This window comes from Notothenia coriiceps, unplaced genomic scaffold (assembly GCF_000735185.1).
Source record: "Notothenia coriiceps isolate Sejong01 unplaced genomic scaffold, NC01 NC01_scaffold00037250, whole genome shotgun sequence".
Classification (NCBI taxonomy): Eukaryota; Metazoa; Chordata; class Actinopteri; order Perciformes; family Nototheniidae; genus Notothenia; species Notothenia coriiceps.
Genome location: NW_011369951.1, coordinates 6,555,025 through 6,578,331, shown reverse-complemented (window position 1 = coordinate 6,578,331; position 23,307 = coordinate 6,555,025). Strand labels below are relative to the sequence as shown.

The 23,307-nt window shown below is 44.2% G+C and overlaps 1 protein-coding gene across 1 annotated transcript in view; it reads right to left on the bottom strand.

The window, feature by feature from the left end:
• Nucleotides 1-2,733: 2,733 nt before the first annotated feature.
• The window catches only part of skila (SKI-like proto-oncogene a), a 30,710-nt gene continuing 10,136 nt past the window's right edge, over nt 2,734-23,307 (bottom strand). Inside the window, exons 3-8 of the mRNA XM_010796104.1 lie at nt 12,905-13,003; nt 12,098-12,186; nt 9,951-10,093; nt 6,834-7,201; nt 5,918-6,148; nt 2,734-4,501 (exon numbers count right to left, since the gene is read on the bottom strand). Of these exons, the coding sequence (XP_010794406.1) occupies nt 4,253-4,501; nt 5,918-6,148; nt 6,834-7,201; nt 9,951-10,093; nt 12,098-12,186; nt 12,905-13,003 (1,179 nt within the window). The 3' untranslated portion in view covers nt 2,734-4,252. The remainder of the gene's footprint in view (nt 4,502-5,917; nt 6,149-6,833; nt 7,202-9,950; nt 10,094-12,097; nt 12,187-12,904; nt 13,004-23,307) is intronic.

The window sequence follows — 23,307 nt, the reverse complement described above, 5'->3', positions numbered from 1 at the left end:
TATTATCATTATAGTATTACTATTTCGGCGATTAGATAACATATAAATTATATTTGATGCAACTTTAGTTACATTTCCATGACTTTTCCAAAACTTTGGGAAAAATATTGTTTTCCATAACTTTTCCAGGGCCTTGAATTAGCATTTTGAATTTCCATGACTTTTCCAGGTTTGTAATGACCGTAAGAACCCTGACAAAACTACTGAAGTTAAAACCGCATCAGAAGCTTGCTGATGGCTTTCAATGTGAATTTTGTGCAAATGTGTGAAACTTTAGACAAAAAGGAAGTGAGGAGGACATGATGTGCATCAAAAAGGCAAAAGACAACTGGTTTGACACTACAGAACTTTACTTGAATTTGATCCAAGTTCATTGTCTATACAGGGAATATTTACAAGATCTGAAATCAGGGAAGGGCAAAAACAGAAAGAAAAACACTAGATACAACTGAGGTATTAGCTAAAAGCATTTACAGGTATGTAATTTACTAGTAAATATCAATGATGATAAACAGAGATGCAGTGTCTTCTGCTTAAAAAACATATTTTTATATCACAACATGAGGTAGGAGAACAGTGTCTCGATTCATGCAAGAACAAAAGTCTCATCACACTGTAGTATTGGCAACGTAGTATGCAATGGTCAAACACAGACGCTGTGTTTCAGAACAGCATCAAGGGGAAAGAGGGTCTTTTTAGCAAAGCCATGAATCTTTTTTTTCATCTATAGCAGGATGTATATCAATTTAAAACATGGCGTCCCTATTCTTAGTAAGCAGGAATCTGTGTGATCAATGCAGACATCCCTCTTGTCCCACACTGGCATAGAATAATTACCTGCTGAAAATTACACACCCAACTACAAAGCAGAATAGTTCAAAGGTCACTAAGGATTTTTTTTACAAGTTTTCTCCACGTAGCCAGGAGGCATTATGGGTATGTAAATCCAGTATTCAAATGTGTCCACATGGTAAAGCTCTGCTCATTTCGCCTTGTTTTTCTCGTCTGTGGGGCAAACTTCACACAGCTGTAAAAATTCTGTACAAAGCATATCCAAGTTCTCATAACACTGCAAAATGCAAAAAGGCTCAGCAAACCTGTTACAGGGGATTTTTCTCCCCTTTCATTTAGTCATTTTTTCAATATGTTGTATTATTAAAGAAGCTTAACGCCCCCTTGTGTACAAAATTCTAATTACACGATTAGAGTAAACATTAGTTATCTGCTAATGTGATGAATTGAAAGGATTTGTTTTGTTCTGCCGAAGAGGTAATTAAGTCATTAAAAACTAATACTGATTATCTTTTGGGGTGATCCACACAAGGATACATGATCAGAATCAGAAACAATAACTACACATCCAGAGCTACATGAGCAAGTTTTTCTTTCCCTTTTCAAAGCTGCTGTGCTTCAGTCAGACGTGGGAGGCCAACACACACTCTCTCTCTCTCTCACACACTCACACATCATTTCCAAATCAAATTAGGCTACATTATATGTTCTTCATAATCTGACGTTATACTTAGCCAACCTCTAAACCAATAATGATATAAAACTTGCACATGTTCAATGTTCATGCATATGAGCCGTCTCAATAGTTTGTGCGTTACGTGAGGGGGGGGGGGGGGGGGGGGGACATCTCCTTTCTTTCTTTTTTTTACGATTAACAGATTGGTAAGATTGGCCCAGTGACACAAAACATAAGGGGCAGCCAAACATGCAAAAAAAAAAAAAATGGTTTGTTTTTTCAAAAATGCATTTTCTTAAGCAAATCTTTCATTTTCAATTCTTCTCATGGGAGAGGGGGGTTTAACAAGGAGGGGAAAGCTTGTCACATTACACATTAAACAGTCGGTCAAGATGAAATCCACAAAAGAAAACAAATGCATCATTTCAGAAAAAGGGGGGAAAGTGTGTAACAAAGTATTATTTTCCTATTTTGCATTCTTCCTGCATCACGTCTCAGTAAACCATGTTTCACTCCCCCCACATCAACTCGACAAAAGCCAATTTCTGATCACTTAAAAAAGAAAAGAAAAGAAAGCTAAAACATCTGAAGCCTTAGTTCTGGTCCAATGTATATAACCTTTTGAAGATTTTTCATATAAGAACAGTTAATATATTAATGACTACTGTATTTACAAAGTGAATATAAATCTTTAGTTAATACGTTAAATATTTTCTTTCATAATTTCAATAAAGGTTTAAATGGAACAGTAGAGTGTACATTTGCGGCGTGGGTTTGATTTTACTGGCTTGCACCTGCACCTGCTTTTTCTGACAATCAACAAACCACAGCTGTACTCGGCCCGCTCTTCAGGCTCTGCTATCGTAAAGGGAAGCTGTGTAAGAAAATCTGCATCGAACAGGATGGAGCACAGTGGAATGTCTATCAATTTGCATTTATAGCAGATGCATAAAAAAAGCTCAGAGTCGAACTGAGGCCGATCCCCTTCTCTTTTTAAACAATTATTTACACTTACACACACACACACACACACACACACTCGCGTACAGGGATTTCCTTAGTGGCAATAAAAAGCGCTTTTGCCCGGCAACTGACACAATAAAAGTCCTTTCCTCCTCTGGCTGGACGTCTGCTCGCTTTCCTACAAAAAAGGGCACACCCCCGGCTGATCTGGCGCTGGGGATGGACGGACGGGTCTGTGTGAGTGAGTGACGGTTGTTTTTGTGGGAGAGGACGAGGGAGGGAGGTTTTCGAGAGTTTGGCGTCTCAGTGGAGGGCGATCAGAGGCCCACAGGCAACAACAGCTGCCCCCATTCTAAAAAGGTACAAAACAAAAAAACGGGCTCCCCGTGTCCCCCTGGCGTCTCGGCCACCCAGCCTGCAACAGGGGGAAAGCACCAGTGCCCCCCGAGTTCCCCTCAATCCTCGCCTCCCCTTCCTGCCGGTGCTGTTTGTTCAGCCAGGCAGAATAACGTGAAGCAGGGGGCCAGACCCAAACCACCGCAGACTAACGGCTTTCACCTGCCACCCACGTTCCTAGATGAAGCTCTGACAAACCGGGGCGCTGCATAAAAAACGTCTGTTGACAATGAAGTCAAACGATACAAAAAGAGGACCCCCGAAAACAGGGACAGCCCGGAGCTTTGATCCTCTGCCCCGTTGTTCTGCACCGACACACTCGGGGATGTTGCATGTATTATTATGGTAACACAGTGCAGCTAGCTACTGCACATGTGAGACTTCCCTCTTTCTTAGAAAAGCTACACAACCGGCCCCCCGAGTCCCGACACATTCCTCTCCCAGGGGATTCTGGGGGAGGAGAGCGTGTTAAGTGCATAACACCGCTCGTGAGCTTCTTCCAAGCCAAGCCAAGAAAAGAGCACAGTGTTTCCTGTCTAGCCTAAAGTGGGTGAAAACCACAGTGTTAAGGAGTTTTCCAGCAGAGGGCAATCGCTAGCATACAGCGGAGGAAGAGGGAAGAGGAAAGGGTGTGAGGAGCAGCTGGAGTCCAGGCCAGAAGAGTTAGCTAGCTACCTTGAAAGGGTCCCACTCAAAACACTCATTCCAAGTTCAGCGTCACAATTGGCATATTTTCATGAGGTCTTTTTTTTGTACAGTAAAGGTCTTTCTCCTCCATATAGATTTGATGTATTTGACATATTAGACTTTTTCTTTCTGTGTTTTATAAGGAGCAACAAAACAAAACTGTATTAAAATGTCCATGCAGTTTCCTGCAGTCGCTGGTACTCGAGTGTTTGGGCTGTAGGTACAGAGAGAGATGGAGAAGGGGCATGCAACCGGGCGCCATTTTGTGTCCGATGGCACCGGCTGCTGTGCCAGGTAGTAGCACGACGAGTCTGTGTGTCCGGGCTGGAGTCTGAAATCTCCAAGGCATGAGCTCCAGAATCCAGAGAGACGGGTGGGAGAGGAGGGAGACAGTCGTGAGGGGGAAATCATGATGGGTTGAGTTTGTCTCTACCAAACTCCCGTCTGTGAAGCAGCTGTTTGTTCAGTAAAAACTATAAATTAAATCAAACATACATGCCCCAAAAACATCTTTAAATACAATTTAAAGACAGGATAGGGGAGCAAAAGAAAGCAAAAATAAAAAAAACACAACATTTAAGTGATGTTAAATTACAAAATCAAAAGTCAGTCCTACACTGGAGGCAAGGGGGAGATGCTCAACTTCAAAACAGCCGTTCAGCTTCAGGCTGTTTGTGTCTGTAGAGTTGGCGGGTAACGGGGAGATGAATGAGGGAGGCGCCTGAGGGGGGGTGGCAGTTACTTTTGGCCAGCCGCTGGGGCCTCTGAGAAGGAGGAGTGTGGGGAGTGGGCGTTAGGGGGTCCGGTTGAAGGGGTAAGAGGAGGAGAGGGGCTGCCTCCCACCGTGGCAGACTGCACCATCTGCTGCTTGAGCTGGCTGATTGTGCGCTCTAGCTTTTCCCGCGCCTCCCGCTCATGGCGCAGCTCCTCCTGCAGCTCCTGCCGGTCGGCCTCCGCCCGCTCCAGCCTCTGACGGAGCTCCGACAACTGGGAGGAAACAGAGAGAGACAGGCATGAGGTCTACGCAGCACATTAAAGGACATATAGTCCAACACATATGGCAGCAAAATCACACTTCGCTGGAGCTTTGAGAAATAAACGGTTTCTTCATGTTATTGGAGGTGTAGCAGCCGCAGAATACTCAAAAGCCTGAAGTGATTTTGCCTCTCTGTGATGACTATACATGTAAGACAACTCAAAATGTACAGGAAATCGTTTTAAAACTTTTCGTTTTGTCCAAAACAAAATAAATACAGTAAGACAAGAACAACAAAAAAAGTCACATCCTGATTGGAGAGACAATGACCCTCAGTGTTGTGGCTTCATCAGAGGTCATATTTGTTATCATTTGACTACAGAAGCTATCTTTACAGCGTGCTGCTGCCGGCCAAAGAGAGCACAGAGCACTCATGATACTAATGTGTGATTTAAATATCTAACAAAAATAAATGTAAAGGACATTCTTGTAGCTTACGTTTCCTGTCACATTTACCGCTCTGTTTTTACTGCGAAAAACTGTGAAATTGCTTCACACCATGTGTAGTTCCAGGCCAACAACACAAACACATGCACACCCCCATCCCATTTCCTAACTAACTGGCAGACATCCTGAGTTTGATGCCAAGGGGAGGGGGCGGGGCAGCTTCAGTGACTGACAGGAGGGGGCTACTGCCGAGCGTAGCTCAGGCCAACATAACAAAACCTATCTACAGATTAAGGCTGGTGGAAACCCAAACAAAGACTGAGTGTGTGTGTGTGTGTGTGTGTGTGTGTGTGTGTGTGTGTGTGTGTGTGTGTGTGTGTGTGTGTGTGTGCGCTTCCACACTCCTTAAAAGCACAGTGACTCATATAGGACACGCATAAGCAGAAAATGATTCAGCAGGGAAACTCTCAATCATAGGAAGGCTGTGACCACATCTCCGCTCTCAAGGTTTTGGTAGAAAACACTCTCTGACTATCCTGAGTGAAAAAGGGGGTGGTGTGTATGAGATCTAAATATTCGTATATATACATCTCTGATGGGCAGATTTAGAAGTAAATGTTAACATATTTGAACGGTGAATATACCTCCATTAGTCCAAACAGACTGCTTGTATTTACTATAACAACTTACAGAGGGATGTTTACATTGTATTGCCTCAGTGTTTTTCTGAATATTCTGCAGTACAATGCTAACATCCTTTCAGCGATGACTCAAGGCAAATGTGTTTCAAAGTTTAAAATCCATGGCAATACATTGAAAGCAAAGGGAATTAAATGGATGTAAATTCCTTGAAAGTACTGCCATTGAGATTGATTGTAGCGTGGCACTGTAACGTCTGGGATAAAAAGGCATATGTTTATTCAGACTGTGCGTGTCGCTGTGATTCAGACTGTATGTGACAGTCGTTGTTCCAGTCGTACCTGTGCGGTGTAGTGGGCCTCTTGCTGGCGCTGAGCGCCCGGCTCGCAGGCGCAGGCCTGCTGCCGGAGCTGCTCCAGACGGGTCTCCAGCTCCAGCTGCTCCTGGCGGGCCTGGCTGAGCTGTCGCGCCTGCTCGCTGTGCACGGCCTCCAGCTCGCAGCGCAGCTCCCTCTGCTCGGCGCTCAGCTCTCGTAGCCGGGCCGCCTCGCCCCCACGCACCGCCTCCAGCTCCTGAAGACACAGAGACTAAGTTAGAGGAATAACAGCAATGTGATATATCATTGACCCTGTAGAGGAAGATGCCCCTCCTCATGGAGGTCAGGTCATTGATAACACAACAGCAGTATATCCTACAGCCCTGCAGTGCATGCTATCTATACGTGAAGACAGATAACCCTTCATGTGATCTCTGAGACATTCACCGGGATATGGATGTCAGGCCAAAAAGTGGAAAAGAGGAAAGATAATGATGATTTTATGTATTTACATTAAATGTATCTTTATTTGTTTTTGCTTTATTATTTTAAACATTTTTGAACTAATATTTTCTAAAAGTTAATATCTGAAATGCAATTGAAATCCCGTTGGTGAGTTACTCGATACAAAAGAACATGGACGAGTAGATGCAAACATCACTATAATATAGATCAACTGTGTTTCTGTACTGTGTGTCAAAGCTGACATAAAAACGTAATATTTTACAATACGCTTCAGTGACTGAGTTTTGATTAACATGAATGGGGGTGGTGTTTGACCTTTGAGCTTTAATATCTTTTCAGCTAAAGGAGAAAAAGATGGAGGGTTGGGTGAAGGTGGTCATCACCTCCACATCTGCATCAAGGACACTTCAATAGGCAGTAGGACAGTTCTGGTCTCATTGATCTTGGGCTTGTGTTCTTTCTGACTGCCAACTCACCATTTCCAGCTGCAGCTGCTTGTGCAGGGTGGAGTTGAGCTTCTCCTGCTGCCTGCCGTACATCTGCATGATCTCCACCACAATCCTGTCCTTGTCGTCCTCCACCCCCCCCACCACTGCAGCGCCGCTCGCAGCAGAGCCCGTGTCCTTAACCGCTACTTCCGTTACCGGCGACAACAACGACACAGGAGTGGGAGCAGGAGGAGGGGAGTGGGCGGGGGTGTGGGTGGCTTTCTTGCAGCTTGGGCTGCTTGTCGCCATGGAAACTGCCTGGGTTTGGCATTCCCGCTCTGTGGCCGAGGCAGCAACGGCACGATGGGATTTGGTCTCCTCGGCGCAAGCAGCGACGGGAGGCGACGCGTGAAGATCTGAGGAGGGAGGAAGAGGAGGGTGAGGAAAGAGTTTAAAAAAATATTAAAAATAAGATACAAAGAAGAAGAGTAGGTGGTTGAAAGACAGGAAGTGCCAGCCGAGCAGGCACATACTCCCGCCTACGCTTAGTAACACCCTCGCACAACCTTATAAAAGCTCACACCTCTTTCTCAGTGTGAGCGCGAGCACAAGCATGGCAACAGCAGAGTTACCAAACACAAACTGTGTGTGTGTGTGTGTGTGTGTGTGTGTGTGTGTGTGTGTGTGTGTGTGTGTGTGTGTGTGTGTGTGTGTGTGTGTGTGTGTGTGTGTGTGTGTGTGTGTGCACCCTCAGACAGTGAGAAAGAACAGAGAGGAATAAAGGAACTTGTGTGGGAGCTGCTCTGCGTGGGCTTCTCCTCTGTTCAAACTCTGGCTCGCTCCCTCCCTGTTGCCTTTAAATGTGTGCATCATGGAGAAGAGGATCAAACGGGCCATGTCACTCCCTCACACAAACACACATGTGCACAGATGCTGCAGCGGGACATGTGTAGGCTAGTAATGATGCTGTGTGTGACAGTAGAGGCTCACAGACAGAGGGAGAGGAGGAAAAAGGAACATGAGAACAGTAACTTGTTTCCCAGAGTAATGTATTCACTCGGTATATGTGTGACAGGAAACAGCATGCTCTGAACGCAGCGTGTCTGGCACCGGAGAGGACTCTCATTTACTCATTCAAACCGGCGTGCGCATACACAAACCCACATACTCTGCAAAGCACACACACACACAATAGTAGAAGCACACAAATAACGGGAGTGGGTCATTCGGTGGTGGATCAAAAGAAAGTAAGTAGGAGAAGGAGAAAGGGAGAGGCACACAGACAGACTGGGGGGAGGAAAGCATTCAATGAGGAGAAAAAGAGGATGAAGAGGAAGTGGAGGAGGGGAAAGAAAAAGTGACAGCAGACAGTGAGGGAGGCGGAGTTGAAAGAGCTAGAGAAGAAAAGAGGATGGATGGGTGGGAGGGCGGACGGACTCGGGCAGGATGTGGAAAAAAGCTGCCAGGAAAAAGAGAGGGAGGACGGAGGGAAGAGAGACAGATTGGTTGGAGAGGGAAAAGGAAAGCAGAACGCCCGAGAGATACGAGACGCAGCCTGGCAATCAGACATGGCGTAATAATGGCAGACGGAAATCATTCCCACTTTCTCTCTCTCTCTCTCTCTCTCTCTCTCTACATATCTCTCTATATAAACTGTATAGCTATAGATACAGTATTTAAAATAAGAAATACATCGAGGCAGAGACCTTGTTTAAATCCTAGCACTAAGAAACACAAATTAGAAGCTAAAATTACGAAAAAGTTAAATAAAAAAGCTTTAAATAAAGCAACCACATTTAAAGAAAATGTATCAACTTTAAATTAGGAATATACTCAAAGGTTAAAATGCCTTAAGGATAAAACCGAGGTAAGCTTGTTCTGCATTTTAGGAGCTCGATGAGCAAAGCTGTATTCCCCCAGCAGATATGTATTTCTTAGTAATGCAGTCATATACACTTTTTAGTATGCACACAAAAACACACACACAGTGCAGAGGAGAGGTCATGGCCACTTCCACTCCTCTCGTTCATCAATACTGAGGTGCCCGCAGAGTCTTTACGTGAAGGTCAATGCATGATTATGTTACAGCGCTGCAGGATGCTATGTAAAGTGTCTGTGTGTGTGTGTGTGTGTGTGTGTGTGTGTGTGTGTGTGTGTGAAAGTGAGAGAGAGAGTGTGTGTGTGTGTGTGTGTGTGTGTGTGTGTGTGTGTGTGTGTGTGTGTGTGTGTGTGTGTGTGTGTGTGTGTGTGTGTGTGTGTGTGTGTGTGTGTGTGTGTGTGTGTCGGATGCCAGTTTACTGTAGGTTGTATGTTTACGGTGAGCACGTGTCTGCTAAACATGATCTGCATGTCTCTTCCGCTTATGTTACATGTATGTAAATGGTTCGCTGTATGCGTGTCATGTATTTATAGTTGGCACGTGTCAGCTGTGTTTATGTGTCTAATGTACACACAGTTTACACACAGGAGGATTTATTATTTAAGTTAAAATGAATATTTATATTAAAATCGGTCATATTGAATACATTATATACGGTAGTTGACTATCAATCATTTTTCATTTCCAGGAGCCAAAGGCAATAACTCTATAAGGAATAATGTGTTGAAATATCCCAACCCCTTTTCCTGAACATGAAGTTTCACATCTCCTGTCGGGTAATGTTGGCAGAGCGTGTGCAAAAAACACAGGTTGTATTAGCCAGTTGTAAAGCTAATTCTTTAATGGACCAATTTCCTGCAATTTCACCTTTTCAGCTGTCCTCTTTTCATTATTCACTCACACCAGCATAACTGCTGTAACGAGAACTTTTTTTTTCTTTGTTTATAATTACATTTGAGTGCAGTGTAAGGACCATTATTTTCTGAAAGGCTGGCAAGACTTACTCAGTGCTCACCTCGATTGAATCCCATACACAGTGTAGAGGGATGATCATTCTCAACATACATTGGGAATATTATGGAAAGTTGAAATTACATTTGATCAAATGTTGCCTCTCTGACCCACTCGTCCAATATCAAGACCTCTAAGGACCATCAATTAAAACCAAAAAGACGGTGTTTGTCATTGAAATACCTGGATTGGTATGGCATGTGTGCATTATGTATAATACATGTATTTCGGTTTGTCAGTGCACGTTCACTCTGTTTCCAGGTGTCAGTACTGACCCATGGGCGGCTCGTCGTGTCCCAGCGCTCTGCGGCTGTAGTGGTGTTTGAGCAGCGCTCCGAACATCTCGGGGCTCATCTCCGCCTCCCTTTGCAGAGACACGTTGGGAGCAACCATCTTATCGTATGTGTACACGTAGTAACTGGGAGAGAGACAGAGACAGAGAAAGAAGACATCAAAGCACTGAACTGACTTAACAAATACATACATATACAGTACTTTTACTATACGAAAAAAATGCTTAAAATATACGACAACATTTTCCTCAATGACAAAAAGGTCAAGTTTGCTGCTTGTGCATATCGAATAGACATCGGTTTTGTCTTTAGTTGTTATTGTTCTAACCATAATGGTAGCAGTGTCACCTTTCACATACTTTCTTTCTTTGCAGTAAACATCGTAAAATGTTACGAGTTATGGACTTTGCATTGCTGATATACATAAAGCTACACACACTTGCAATAACTCATGTGGCCTCTTTACCTCTAGAGCAATAAAGCACAGCTGAATCAGAGTAATAGAAACCATTTGGTGGCTGTTTTAGACCAACAGTAACTGCTCCGTGGGAAGAGCAGAAAACACAGTGAGGAATACGGACACTTCTTATCGTGAGTGCACAGGATCTCAGCCTAAACAGACCTTTCGGCTTATCACAAATGTCCAGGTAGTGGATACAACTGAGAGAGATAGTGCCTGGAGATGAACTGAAGCCACTGAGCCAACACTATCTGTCTATTCCTGGCTGCATGGTGGGGAGGGAGGGAGGGAGGGAGGGAGAAGAGAGAGGGATAGAAAGAGACAGAGAGAAAGAGAAGCAGATGGAAGAGAGGAGAGGAGTGGAGTGAAGCTCTGAACCCCTCCCCCACCAGCAGTCCCCTCCAGACAGAGCTGGAGCTGTGAACTAGGTTATGCACGACAGCTCGGTGGGGCCGGAAAAACCTTCCAACCGAGCCTCGCATCCTCTCCTCTGGATGGAGGTGCTCGCCTGAATGGGAATCTGAAATTCCTTCACATGAAAGATGCGATTGAATAATGTAAGCCTGGCTTGTATTTGACAAGTGTATCGCTAATGGATGCTGGTTGTAACCCAAATACGACGTTAAGTGCTGTGGATGTCTAGCACGGCGCTCGGGTGTAGCAGTGCATTATTAGTAACGCTGCAATTCAAAAGCTGCAAACTGGTCTGTGCAAGTCCTGGCTGCTTTGACAGTGAGGCAGTCATGTGATGCTGGTAGGTGACCAGAACCCTAATCCATGCCAATTTGTCAGGCTTGCCGTCTGCGCGCCTCCTAACAGTCAGAAAGTCCAGGCGGTCATATGAAACCACGGCGCCATAAAACCGTCTAAATCCAGTTTTTAATCTGGGTCAGATTACTGAGCGCCATATCCTAACACAAGCTGGTGTGCTCTGGGGAGGGATGGTGGGAGGAACAGAAGAAACCAGAAGAGAGGTAACAAGAGCTTTGGGAAGAGGAGGGAGAGGCACATGATGAAGGAGCGAGGATGAGGAAGGAACAGAGCAGAGGAGGGAGTGCAGCACCAATTAGGGAAATTAGGGATGGGAATTTCATTCACTGAAACAGAAACTGAAAGTAAACTTTGCTTTGTAATTATTTCAGTGAAGCCAAAGGGCAGAGAGAGCAGGCCTTCAGTATCTGGCAGAGGCAGCAGCTATGTAGAGATAACAGCAGGCCAACTGGAATAGCTTCAAGTATTGATAGATGTTTTAAGCAAAATCTACTCCCTAAAGTAAATGGGCTTTTTGAAACTAGTGCTTTTAATATTCTCTAACAACTCACTTTTGACCAACAAATCCAGCTAGTCCTATTTCTTCATCAAATGAGTCAAATATTTAACATTGGCATACAATAACGCACTTTATACTATTATTGTCTATAAATACCATTAATGTTACAAAGAAACATTATTAGAACCAATAATCAGAGAAGTGCAGAAACGTTTCTCAAGACTCAACACAAGTTAGAAATGAGTGGATACTTTCAAACACACATGCACAAATATCTCTTTTGAAATAATAATTATTAAAAACAAATATATATAGATAAATCAATAGGAAAAATAATAGTTATTTTCAACACTGAAAGTTCTTATTGGTGTTGTTTAATCAAAAGGAAAGGTGTAGTACCTGGGATGGACCAGGGAGGGGTGTTCTGGCTCCTCCTTGATGTCAGAGAAAAGACGATTGAACACCAGAGCAGGTGGAGATGTGTTCCCCTGAGAAACACACACACACACACACATAAGTACAGTACCACACAACACAGCACCATGTGTCTTTTAAGCTATTGTGTTATAGATACAAAGGAACACAATGGCATCTTCATCTACATTTATTGATTTTTGTATACAATTTTTGCAGCTGAACAGATGAGATATCACAATGGCAATCGGACACACACACACACACACACACACACACACACACACACACACACACACACACACACACACACACACACACACACACACACACACACACACACACACACACACACACACACGTTCCTGACTTGCTTTGGCTTTGGGCCCCCGAGGAGAATATAATGTGCCGTACTGCACATGGCACTCTTGGAGCTATAACCTAATAAAACTAATATATGCATGCATACATGTGGATGAGGGATCATCCACCAGGCATCAGTGTGTGTAATCATGATAGAGCTTCTTCCCTGTGTGTGTGTGTATGTAAAGTTGGTGTGTGTGCTGCGACAGGGGGGAGGTGAAGAAGAAGCAGCCGCTGTATGACTATTTCCTGACAGAGAGGAGAAGTGTGCCGCTATGAATGGGTGAGCAGGGGGTGTGTCTGTCAGGAAGGGAGTGTGTGTGGGTGGTGACCCTGAGAGCTGACCTGTGTGTAGAGGAGGGGGAGGGGGAAGAGAGGAGGTGATGGAGGGATGGCTTGATGGATAAGGGGAGGGAGACGGCGACTGACCTTTCTTGCAGGGTCGGACTCGGCCAACTTGCTGCTGGGGGAGCAGAGATCTGCCGGGGGTTTCCTCACCTGGCTCTCCTCCTCCTCATCCTCTGCCCTCTGAAACACACAGCGGGAGAGAAGAGGGTTAAAACAAGCAGATAGATTGTATTTGTTACAGTGAACAATTCAAATGATGCACTGTCTGTCAGACACCGTGGGAACGAAAGTGGTGAAGAAAACAAAAATTACAACCGCAGTCACCGAGGGGTAAGATGGAGACAAATGGCATTTAAACGATAGGAAATAGAGACAAATGACATCCGAGAGAAAGCAAATGGAGACGAATGGCATTGAAAGTGCGCAGCAAGAGTGAGCTACGGCCCGAGTCTGCATTGATACAGCATCAGAGAAAATGAAGGCAGCATACAAATGGATAAGAGTAGTGGCTGAATGGGCCCGCTGAGGAAGGCGTATGAATAAAACAAGATGATAGTCAACACGGATACAACAAGGCCTGTCATTATGTGCCTCTGTGCGTGTGATTCATTTGTATACATGTAACACGGTTGGAGTCATCCTTTCTCTCAATGCGAATACATATTTGCGTGTTGAATGTTTACGATTCATTGTGTCAGCCCTCTGCCCTCTGAGCCGTTTGTGTTCAGTAAATACTGCTGGCGCTGCCTCTCGTGAGTGTGTGTGAGTGTGTGTCTTTTGACCAAATCCAGGACACACTCAGCAAGAGGCCACGAGCTGATGGAGTTGATGCTTATCAGCGGCAGACAGGCCTGACACTACACACACACACACGCGCGCGCACCAGAGGACCAAGACTTTGCAGCATCGCAATAAGAACCTGCAGTTCACCCACAACAACAGACAGAGAGATGGAGGAGGGAGGTGTGAGAGTGGAGAAAAGGAAGGACGAGGAGAAACAGGAAACGACAGTAGGAAGGAGAGATAGTGTTCGTAGAAAGCATCAATAATTGACTAACTAGCAAACTGACATATTATACACATATATATATATATATATATATATATAAAGTAGGACACAGTGAATAGTAAACAGAAAGCCTTCCTTCAGATATACTTAAGGACTTTACCATGCACGTTATCGGCACGATTACCATGTCACAGACAGATATTATCCCCGAAATATTTATGTTAGTCGCTCGCCTAGCAGCAGCTATACAATCAATATAACGTTCAACTATCTTATTCATTATTTGATCTGAACCAAATATTCACTGATGCTCGCTTCTCTACTCTGAGTCAACAAGAAAGAAAAACATCACTGCTAGTCCCAGTAAACTTGTGTGTGTGTGTGTGTGTGTGTGTGTGTGTGTGTGTGTGTGTGTGTACTGTATGTGGAGGATAGTCCCTTATTTACAAAGCCCATGGATGAACGAGCATGTGCATGCAGATGTAATAGCCTGGCGCCATATGTGTAGCCAGGTGTGTGTCTGTGTGTGCGTGTGTGTGTGCGTGTGTGTGTGTATAGAGGGGGCTCGTCCGTTTACGAGCACTTGTGGTTGGTGTTTTTTCCTTTTTTTTCTTTCAGAAGGCAGCACTGCAGCACTGAAAGGAAGGAGGGAGGGAGTGAAGGAGAGGCAAAGAGAGAGAGAGAGAGAGAGAGAGAGAGAGTGTGGGATGATGGGACATGAGCATAGATAGAGGAAAGGAGGGAGGAGAACTGACAGAAACAACAATAAACCCACTGCAGTGGTGTGAAGGCAAGCCTGGTCGTTACTGGCTTGATTCCATCAAGTATCAAGGTTGTCTGACTGTGTGTGTGCGTGCGTGCGTGCGTGCGTGCGTGTGTTTGTGTTGAAGGCACTCTCTCCTACATACCCCTGTCACGTCTTCCCCCCTGCACAAATGTGTGTACGAGGCAAACACAGACCGGGGGGTAGAGCGATGGGGCCAAACCGACATTAACAGCAGGTCATCCAGGGGTCTTTCATCTGCATGACCCCCACGACAGCAGACACTCTGCTGATGAGACCACTGGCAGCTCATTAAAAGGTAAGTGCATGTGTGTGCGTGTGTTTTTGTGTGTGTGCAAAAAACAACAAAAGAGTGTATGTTTGTAAGAGTATGTGTATCCACATATATGTGTGTTCCACTAATGGTTGCTTTTCTCTCCCTGTATATCCAGCTTACCTGACAGTTGACAGCTTAACGCCCACCGCCCACACACTCATTATTCCTGCTGCTCTATTCCTTAATGAATGTGTACTGGTGCAAACGTTTGCAAATTTCAACACGGCTGTCCCCCCCCCCTCATTGCTTGTCCCTTCCACCTTGCCTGTTTTATTAACACACATACACCACGCTGCTACTACTTAATCTTTAATAATGAAGCACCTCCATTTATCCGCTTCTGACACACACACACACACACACACACACACACACACACACACACACACACACACACACACACACGCACACACACACACACACCCCCCCCCGTCTCCAGCCCTTTGTCAGGCTGAAGCTCGCCTTATGACAATGTGGATTAGCATTCCACACACTCTCTCAGCTGAACTCTGCCCTGTTGTTCCTAATCACCAGCAGTCTGCCTGCCGCTGCAGCCACACACACACACAGTTCATACAACCACTAACCAGATCAAACACACTGCTCTAGACACACACAACCATGTGAACTTTTAAAATGACCCATTTCCGGAGCCCGGTTTAGTACATGTGACATTTCTGCAGCCGACACATTAATGGAGCAGAAATAGTTTTTGTGTGCTTCTCAGTGACTGAGTGCTGTTAAACCCGACAACAACAGGCACCACTCTACTCCGCAGACGTGCACGATCGAACATTACCATACAAAGTCTGGCAAACGCAGGCGGAGGAGAGTAAATGCACTTCAGCTGCAGCTGTGTTTTTCCACCGTGAGCTCCATCTGCGTTTCCCACTGCAAAGCACTAACGCCGTGTTTACACCAGGAATACTTGTTGCCTCTGTTGGCTGGATGTTAACTGCAAAAGGGCATTTAAAATGGTGGCTGATATTCAGTGTCATGGCTATACTATTTAAAATCTAAACTAAATGAAATATTCTCCGATGTTGTCCCGTGTCTGCAACAGAAATCAGGCCTAAGAAGCCGCTTTAAACCACAGGTTTAAGCCTTTTGACTGAAAATCCCACTGCAGCTGGTTATAAAAAAAATTAATTATTGTCTATTTCCGTTTTCTCTGTCTTCCTTTTTCTCTGTTTTTATTTGACACCATTTTTGTGAAACGGTGTCCTCATTGAAACAGTTTCTTATTATGTAAGAATGGCAAGCTTCTTTCACAAATGCCTCTAATAAATAAAATATTTGAAAAGAAAAGTGAACAGCACATTTCTTTGTACAAAAGGAAGTAAATATTTTTCCGCCGTCGCCAGTTATTGCTAGTGAGCAAAGACAACAAATTGAATCGGGATTTGTTTCTCCTTTGGTGTAATTCATGTTTCCAATCTAAAGCAAATAAACCGACACAAACACACAGGCTGACTCATATGAGTGCAAACAAGTCTGAGGTCGATCTCTCCTATGGACACGCAGATGACTGGCGTCTTAGTGTATATCGCGCGCAAAGTTACAGGCTATAAATACACATGCTGTCTCCATACATACATAATAAAAGACATTCAAGGCTCATCCCCCCTCTCAGGATGTACACACTTCAGCGATGCACGGAGCAGGGAGGTTGGAGCAAATGGACAGGATTTTTATTCAGGAGAGGAATTTAAAAAATACAACCTTCCTCATATTCCCTAAATATCTCAAGTTGGACATGACCATTTAAAAAGCAAACAATGCATGAATCCAAACTAATTTCCTTGTATATCATTGTAAACCGTGCTGTTGGTCAACAAAACAAAACATTTAAAAAGACGTGACCTTTGGCTCTGTGTTATAGAGAACAAATATAAACAGAGATATGAATCTGCAGTTTAACTGATAACAACAGTTCCAGTCCTAAACAACTTTGTCTCGGTATCTGTGCGCTGCTCCTTTTAGCTGGTAGCATGAGCTATGCTACTATAACGATAACACTGTGAAACTCATAAACACACAAACAGTCTCAACGAGCCAAATTGAAAACCTTATCTAGGGCACAATAAAGAAGTGTGCACGCTTTGGTCTGACCTTTCATCTCAGAGCAGTAGGCCTTTTGTGTGTGTGTTATTAAAATCTATTTAAAATCCCCTATTGTGCCCTGAAACATAAACACCGTTGGGTCCAATTGTCCTCCCATCTGCTGAAACCCGGGCATCAACGGTGGTTTATGAAAACAGAAACAAACCCCAGGCGAGCTCGTCACAATCTCGCCCATGGGACAGAAACAGAGGGGTTCTCAGAACATAACTGTGCCACCCATCCTCCCTCTTCATCCTCCTCCTCCCCCCTCTGAGCCATTCATCAGCCTGGCATTCAGGAGGATGGGAGCGAGAGGGAGAGGTATGGCGGTGGGCAGCAGAGGAGGACGGAGTGAGGCAGCTCCTTCTCTTCTCTCAGGAGGAAGTAAACAGCCTTTATTTGGGTGCTTTTCATTCAGCCTCAGACAGTGAGGGAGGAAACGAGAAACACACACATTCACAGCCAGTCAGTCACGCCCTGTCTGTTTCTAGACCACATCCTGTTCTGCTGCAGTCGTCAACCGTGTCAAAGATCATGCTTCAGATACATAGATATATATACTTCCTGGCCAGAGCCATGCGAAAACAACATCTCCGCTGTCTGGATGTGTGTCGCAGTCAGAAACTCATTCGTGGCTTTAAACTTCAACTTTTTTTTGATGTAATTGTTTGACTACATTTCTTGAATCAGGACGCATTTGATTTGTTTTAATGTTTCTGCTTGGTAAAAATTACACAACGCTAGCTTTAAACTGTCATATAAGCATTTCATCAAATTTACTGGGGACCAGTGCCATGGTGGTCCCACCTGCCCCCCTACACACACACACACACACACACACACACACACACACACACACACACACACACACACACACACACACACACACACACACACACACACACACACACACACACACACACACACACACACACACACACACACACACACACACACACACACACACACACACACACACACACATTCCTGACTTGCTTTGGCTTTGGGCCCCAGGCACATTTTTGCACCACATGGGCACTCTGTCTAGACAGTGATCACACGCACGTGGAGCACCCAGCCGCTCCTTCCTCCTCAGCCACAGCCAGTCAGCCATTTTACAATCCACACACAACCTTGATAGGCAAGAGCCAATGGGACCTGACACACACACAGTTAATGGGAGACTATGGGGGAAACATCTAGTTATGAAAGTAAAACAATTAGGAATGTCATTTTTTTTATGCTTGAGTATTTGAATAAAGCTTAAAAAGTCTTTCATTATATTTTTGATATATTATTTTGCATAAGGAATAATACTCGTCTGTACTTGCCTCACTTTGTATGAGGCAAGCGGGAGATTTTTTTTTGTACTGCAGTGAATAATAGAGATTGAATATTTAGATAAAATCCTATTGTACATTTTGAAAATGATTACATCTATATTCTTTCAATACATTTCATCTTTTGGACATAACATTGCTGCGGAGTTATTGGAAATGTTTCGATCACACAAATCTAAAACAATCCTACACAGCCATAACTAAAATAAAATGCTGCAAAAATATGTATGTATACATATGAAAAAGGATAAAAAATTTTTATCTATGATACTTCAAGAAGAAGCAGTCTTTTCCAGCTATCTAGATCAATATTTCTATTCATCTCCCTCCCTCCCTCTCTCCCTCCTCCATTTCTCATGTTTCACAGTCAAATCCCAGGCGGCTGCTTCCAGTCTATATTCACAGCAGTACATGAGGAGGGTTGTAATAATGTTACCTCATGAATGGACAAATTGTCTGACTGGAATACACTAGTCTGGCCAAGGTAACCTCCACATCACAAACCGTATCTATGAAAATGTAATTAATAATGAATCTGTCCTTTATATTCTAGATTATGTAGTTATTTGACTGGTCCATGAAATGTAAGGATATGGGAAAGAGATTCCAACACACTGTTGCTAGAATAAACTGACAGTGACAAATGATTCAGAATTTTATCAAAATGGCAAAAGGGATAAGTGCAAATAAAAAAAAAAATGCAGGGGGCAGACAATGGTGGTGATCCAGAGATGTCCCTGCCTCCAATCATATTCAAATACAGACTTAAGAAAAAAAGCTTTGCTCAGAAAACAAAAAAGTTCAAAATTGATATTTAGATATAATACAGTGATTGTTTGATGTAGCCTTAGAAACAATGATGCAACATCACTTAGATGCATGTTGCAAGTACAAAACAGACTAGACATTATGTCACACTTCATATCATCAACCTCAAGTACTGTGATTATTCGTCATGAACAGACAAAGCATTTCAACGTAATCAGGCAGCTTATTGAGAAAGCAAATTCAATACGGCATTATGGTTTACTCTATACATGCCATGTCCACACTGTACTCCCCCAAATCATGTCATCAGTCATGTCAGTTTTGGCGTGAGGCTTTCAAGTGTGGTTGAGTCAGTGAAGGGCATTTAACAATCATCCATGCGAAAGAGAGCCTACTAACTGCATACATGCGCGCAGCATCCTGTCTACAGCAGTGTGTGTGTGTGTGTGTGTGTGTGTGTGTGTGTGTGTGTGTGTGTGTGTGTGTGTGTGTGTGTGTGTGTGTGTGCTCCACTTTCCTTCCCCAGTGCCCCCCAGAGCGTTAATTACCAAAGCTGTCGGAGCTCACCTATGTGAGTCAACCAGGCCAGGAGACAGACAGACGGACACGCACACATTCACACACATACGCAGACACGCACATACACACATATATGCAAATAAACAGACATCCTATCAAATAGTTGCTCCATCAAACAGCAGTGTAGGAGGATGACGTAATTTACTGCAAGCATTAACCTGCTGTCCAGAAGTACGCAGACAGACACTAGCTACACACACACTCTCCATTCTCCTGGGAGGACACTTCGACTGAGAATGAGGCCAGTGGGCTCTCGTCTTGTCTGAACATGACTGTACTCATGGGTTGAGCTTCATCTGGGCCAGTGTGTGTGCTGTAGCATCTCTAAAACGAAAGAGAAAGTCTCTAGAGGTGCTTGATGCCATGGGATGCTGTTTGGAGACACACATTACCACCACCCAAAAACACAAAACAGCTGCCTGTTCTTTCCATACAAGGGAACTCAAGTTACTATTCGAATGGATGAAACAACTCAGAGTGCTTGGAGACAGAGGGGGGTGAGAGAGCTGCAGAGAGGACGAGCGTTGCTAAGCAGACTGAAAGCTGAGAGAGGCTGTCAGCAAGCCAGCAATGCACTGCTATCACTACAGAGAGAAAACACAAAATGGAGACACTGCCCAACCCTCTGTATTTGCAATCATTTACAGCATTCACTGAAATGCCCTAAAACGTGTGATGTCTGCTTCAAACAGCCATTCAGTAGCTTAATGTACTTTATTTCACGAAGCAACAATAACCTCATCATGAATCTGGCTTCATTTGAAGACTAGTCTTACAGCAAGCAGAAACTATAATTAGCCACTGTCTCCAAGTGAAAAGGGGAAAATAAAAAACGTAATTCTTGTGCTCTATCTCCACAAACAACTCAGGGTTTACGGTTAAGTGTTTAAATGTTTAAATGCAAGAGCTGGAGATTCCCCTGACTAAAACCAATCTTTACTGGCCCTAGTATGCAGCCACATATTGATCTGCGGTTTGTTTACTTCTTCCTCAGCACAGGAGGCTGCTGTGCTGTAGCGGGGAATACTGCAGTAAATGTCAATGGATGGTTGGTCGTCGGTCTGCACCGAGGCCAGAGGGGTGGGGGGGGTGGAGAAAGATGGAGAAGGAAGGAGGAAAGGTTAAAGGAATAGAGATAGATGTTAAGGGAGCTAGCTGCTCTGAGATATAGTCACAGCTCGACATAGTGAAAGCTCCACTTGGTAAAATATCTCACAGGGTCAAATCTATCACATGGAAAGAGTGACAGTTAAATCCAGAAAAGGCCCTAAGTCCTCCATTGTTCTGCAGGGAGCTTGGGTCTCATCCATATTACATGCAGGAGCTTGTTTGAAGCCTCTACTACTCGTCTCTGCATGGGCAGCTTGGCTTTGCTGTCCAGACCCCTCGGGCTCGCCTGTCCCTTCCACACAGACACAGAGTAGTGCGAATGCATCGGCTAGCATGCCTCTCTCCATCTATCTTTCTCTTCTTTTGTCACAAGCTCTGGTTTTCAAAACAAGTCTCCGAAGACCATTCTCGCTCCTTTTACAGTGGCTTGTGGATTACAAAGTTTACTAGAAACATTCACTATTAAATCTGACAAATATGAATTATTAAGGAGCAGAATGTCAACATTTTAGGATTGTAAAAAATGCCATCTTTTTAGATTGGAAGCTTTAATAGAAGTTTTCATATTAAGTGTTTAATGTCTGCTGACAGCCATCGTCAGGAGGCTGTGTATTCACTTACATCCTGCCTGTACTGATATTAATGGAACATATGACAGGTGAACCCACAGTCCACACACACTTTGTCACCAGACTTCCTTCATTAAACAGTCACTGTCTGGGGCTGGCTTGACAACAGCCCGAGAAAAGTGCAGTCCATTTGGTAAATGTCATTACAGTTTAGTCAGGGCTGTAAGTGAACACACACCTGGGCGTAGATCAAACAGACCGGGGACGGTGATAAATCTTTGTCCTCCTGGCTCCACGGAGACGCTGATGAGTGGAGAGCAGACCGCGGCACTGATGGAGAGCCGTGACTCACGCTGCAGGATGGGGTTTGGCGTGGTGACAGGAGGAAGTTGCAGCTGATAGTGGTTGTGTGTTTGTGTGTGTCTGGCTGTGTGACTACCGGTGTTTGACCCTTTGACTTCCTCTAATCATGGGCTGTGTCATCTGTATAGAAACCCATGCTACAGTGTGGTTTTGTGTGTCATCTGTCTTATAAAAGATGTCATCACATGGACACGTCAGGGTCATGTCAAAGTCTGGGTTTCTGCCATTCAGCTCTGATATTAAAAAAAAGAAATTTGTTTTGGATTTCAAACAGTCACTCTGCTCTTTAGTCTTTTACAGAATAGATAATAAGGCTGCATTCTTGCCTGCCAAAGCCACGGAAGAAAGAAAGCAACCATGCCAAAATGAACCATCATTTGGCTGGAGGCGAGATTTGTTCCTTCGACATGAGTCAGTCTTCAGAAGAACTACTGTACATATGGCATCACCTGGGATCAGGATGTATCTCAGCCGGTGAGTTTCGATAGTGATGACGAAGAAAATGTTTGGCATATCAAAGTTCACTTGTCATAGGAACTAGTTAAAATGTAGCCAGACTGTAAAACCACAAGGCAATGCTTCACTCTTCAGAGGATAAAAGTCAAGGGCAATAAGGCTCCATGCGAGCCAAGCCGCCCAGCAGCAAGGCTGTTTTAATATGAGCAACAGCCAAGCCAGAAGAAAAAAGAAGGGCTGGACACGCAAAGAGCGAGAATCATTGCCACATGCTCAACAGGAGTCTCGCCCATAAGCACACACCACTTGGTTGCTTGGGGACAATTAAGAAGGACTAGTAGCTGACATGCAAGGATGCTGAAGTGCACTCACCATTCTCAACATGCAACCCATAATTACGCTTCCATGGCTCGAGTATACTCAAATAGAAATATACAATATGTATAGCAGCTAGGTAATTAATTGCATTTTGAGATCAGCAACTTGAAGATAGTCTACTTCGTCTTTGCAGTAAAAAGGTGCAGTGGGGCGGCTGGGGATCCAGAGGGAAACAGTCCTCTATTTACAGGATCTAGATGAGCTGGTACGAACCCCCGAGGGGTATGAGGCAAGGAAGACTGTATGTTAAGAAATATCAAAGAGACAGATTACTCCCATAGGCTGCATCACTGCAGGTGGGAATAGCGGAGGAGATAAACACATCAGCATTTGTCAAGGTAGAGATAAAAAGACATTTCAGACTGGGCATACACAAAATGACACTTGTTTCACCTTCACCAATGCAGTTTGTTTCCCAGTTGCTAACTTTACAGCCTTGCCCTGAGCTACATCAGTCAGGCCCCTGGTGAGATAAGGATTTACAGGGTATAGAAGCTGCCAGCAGTGGAAGGGAAAGAAACAGTTGGAGGGCGTTTGATGTCGGTGGAGCAAAGGTGAAGCTCCAAAATAAAGAACTTACAGAACAAGTAATCACCTATCCAAGCTTGGTATATTTGTTTCTTACAGTGGTTTGGCTTTAACATCTACTTTCATCTGGTGTGGAGGCTCAAGGTCAAACTAGCATGGGCCACAGCAATGCAATGAAACA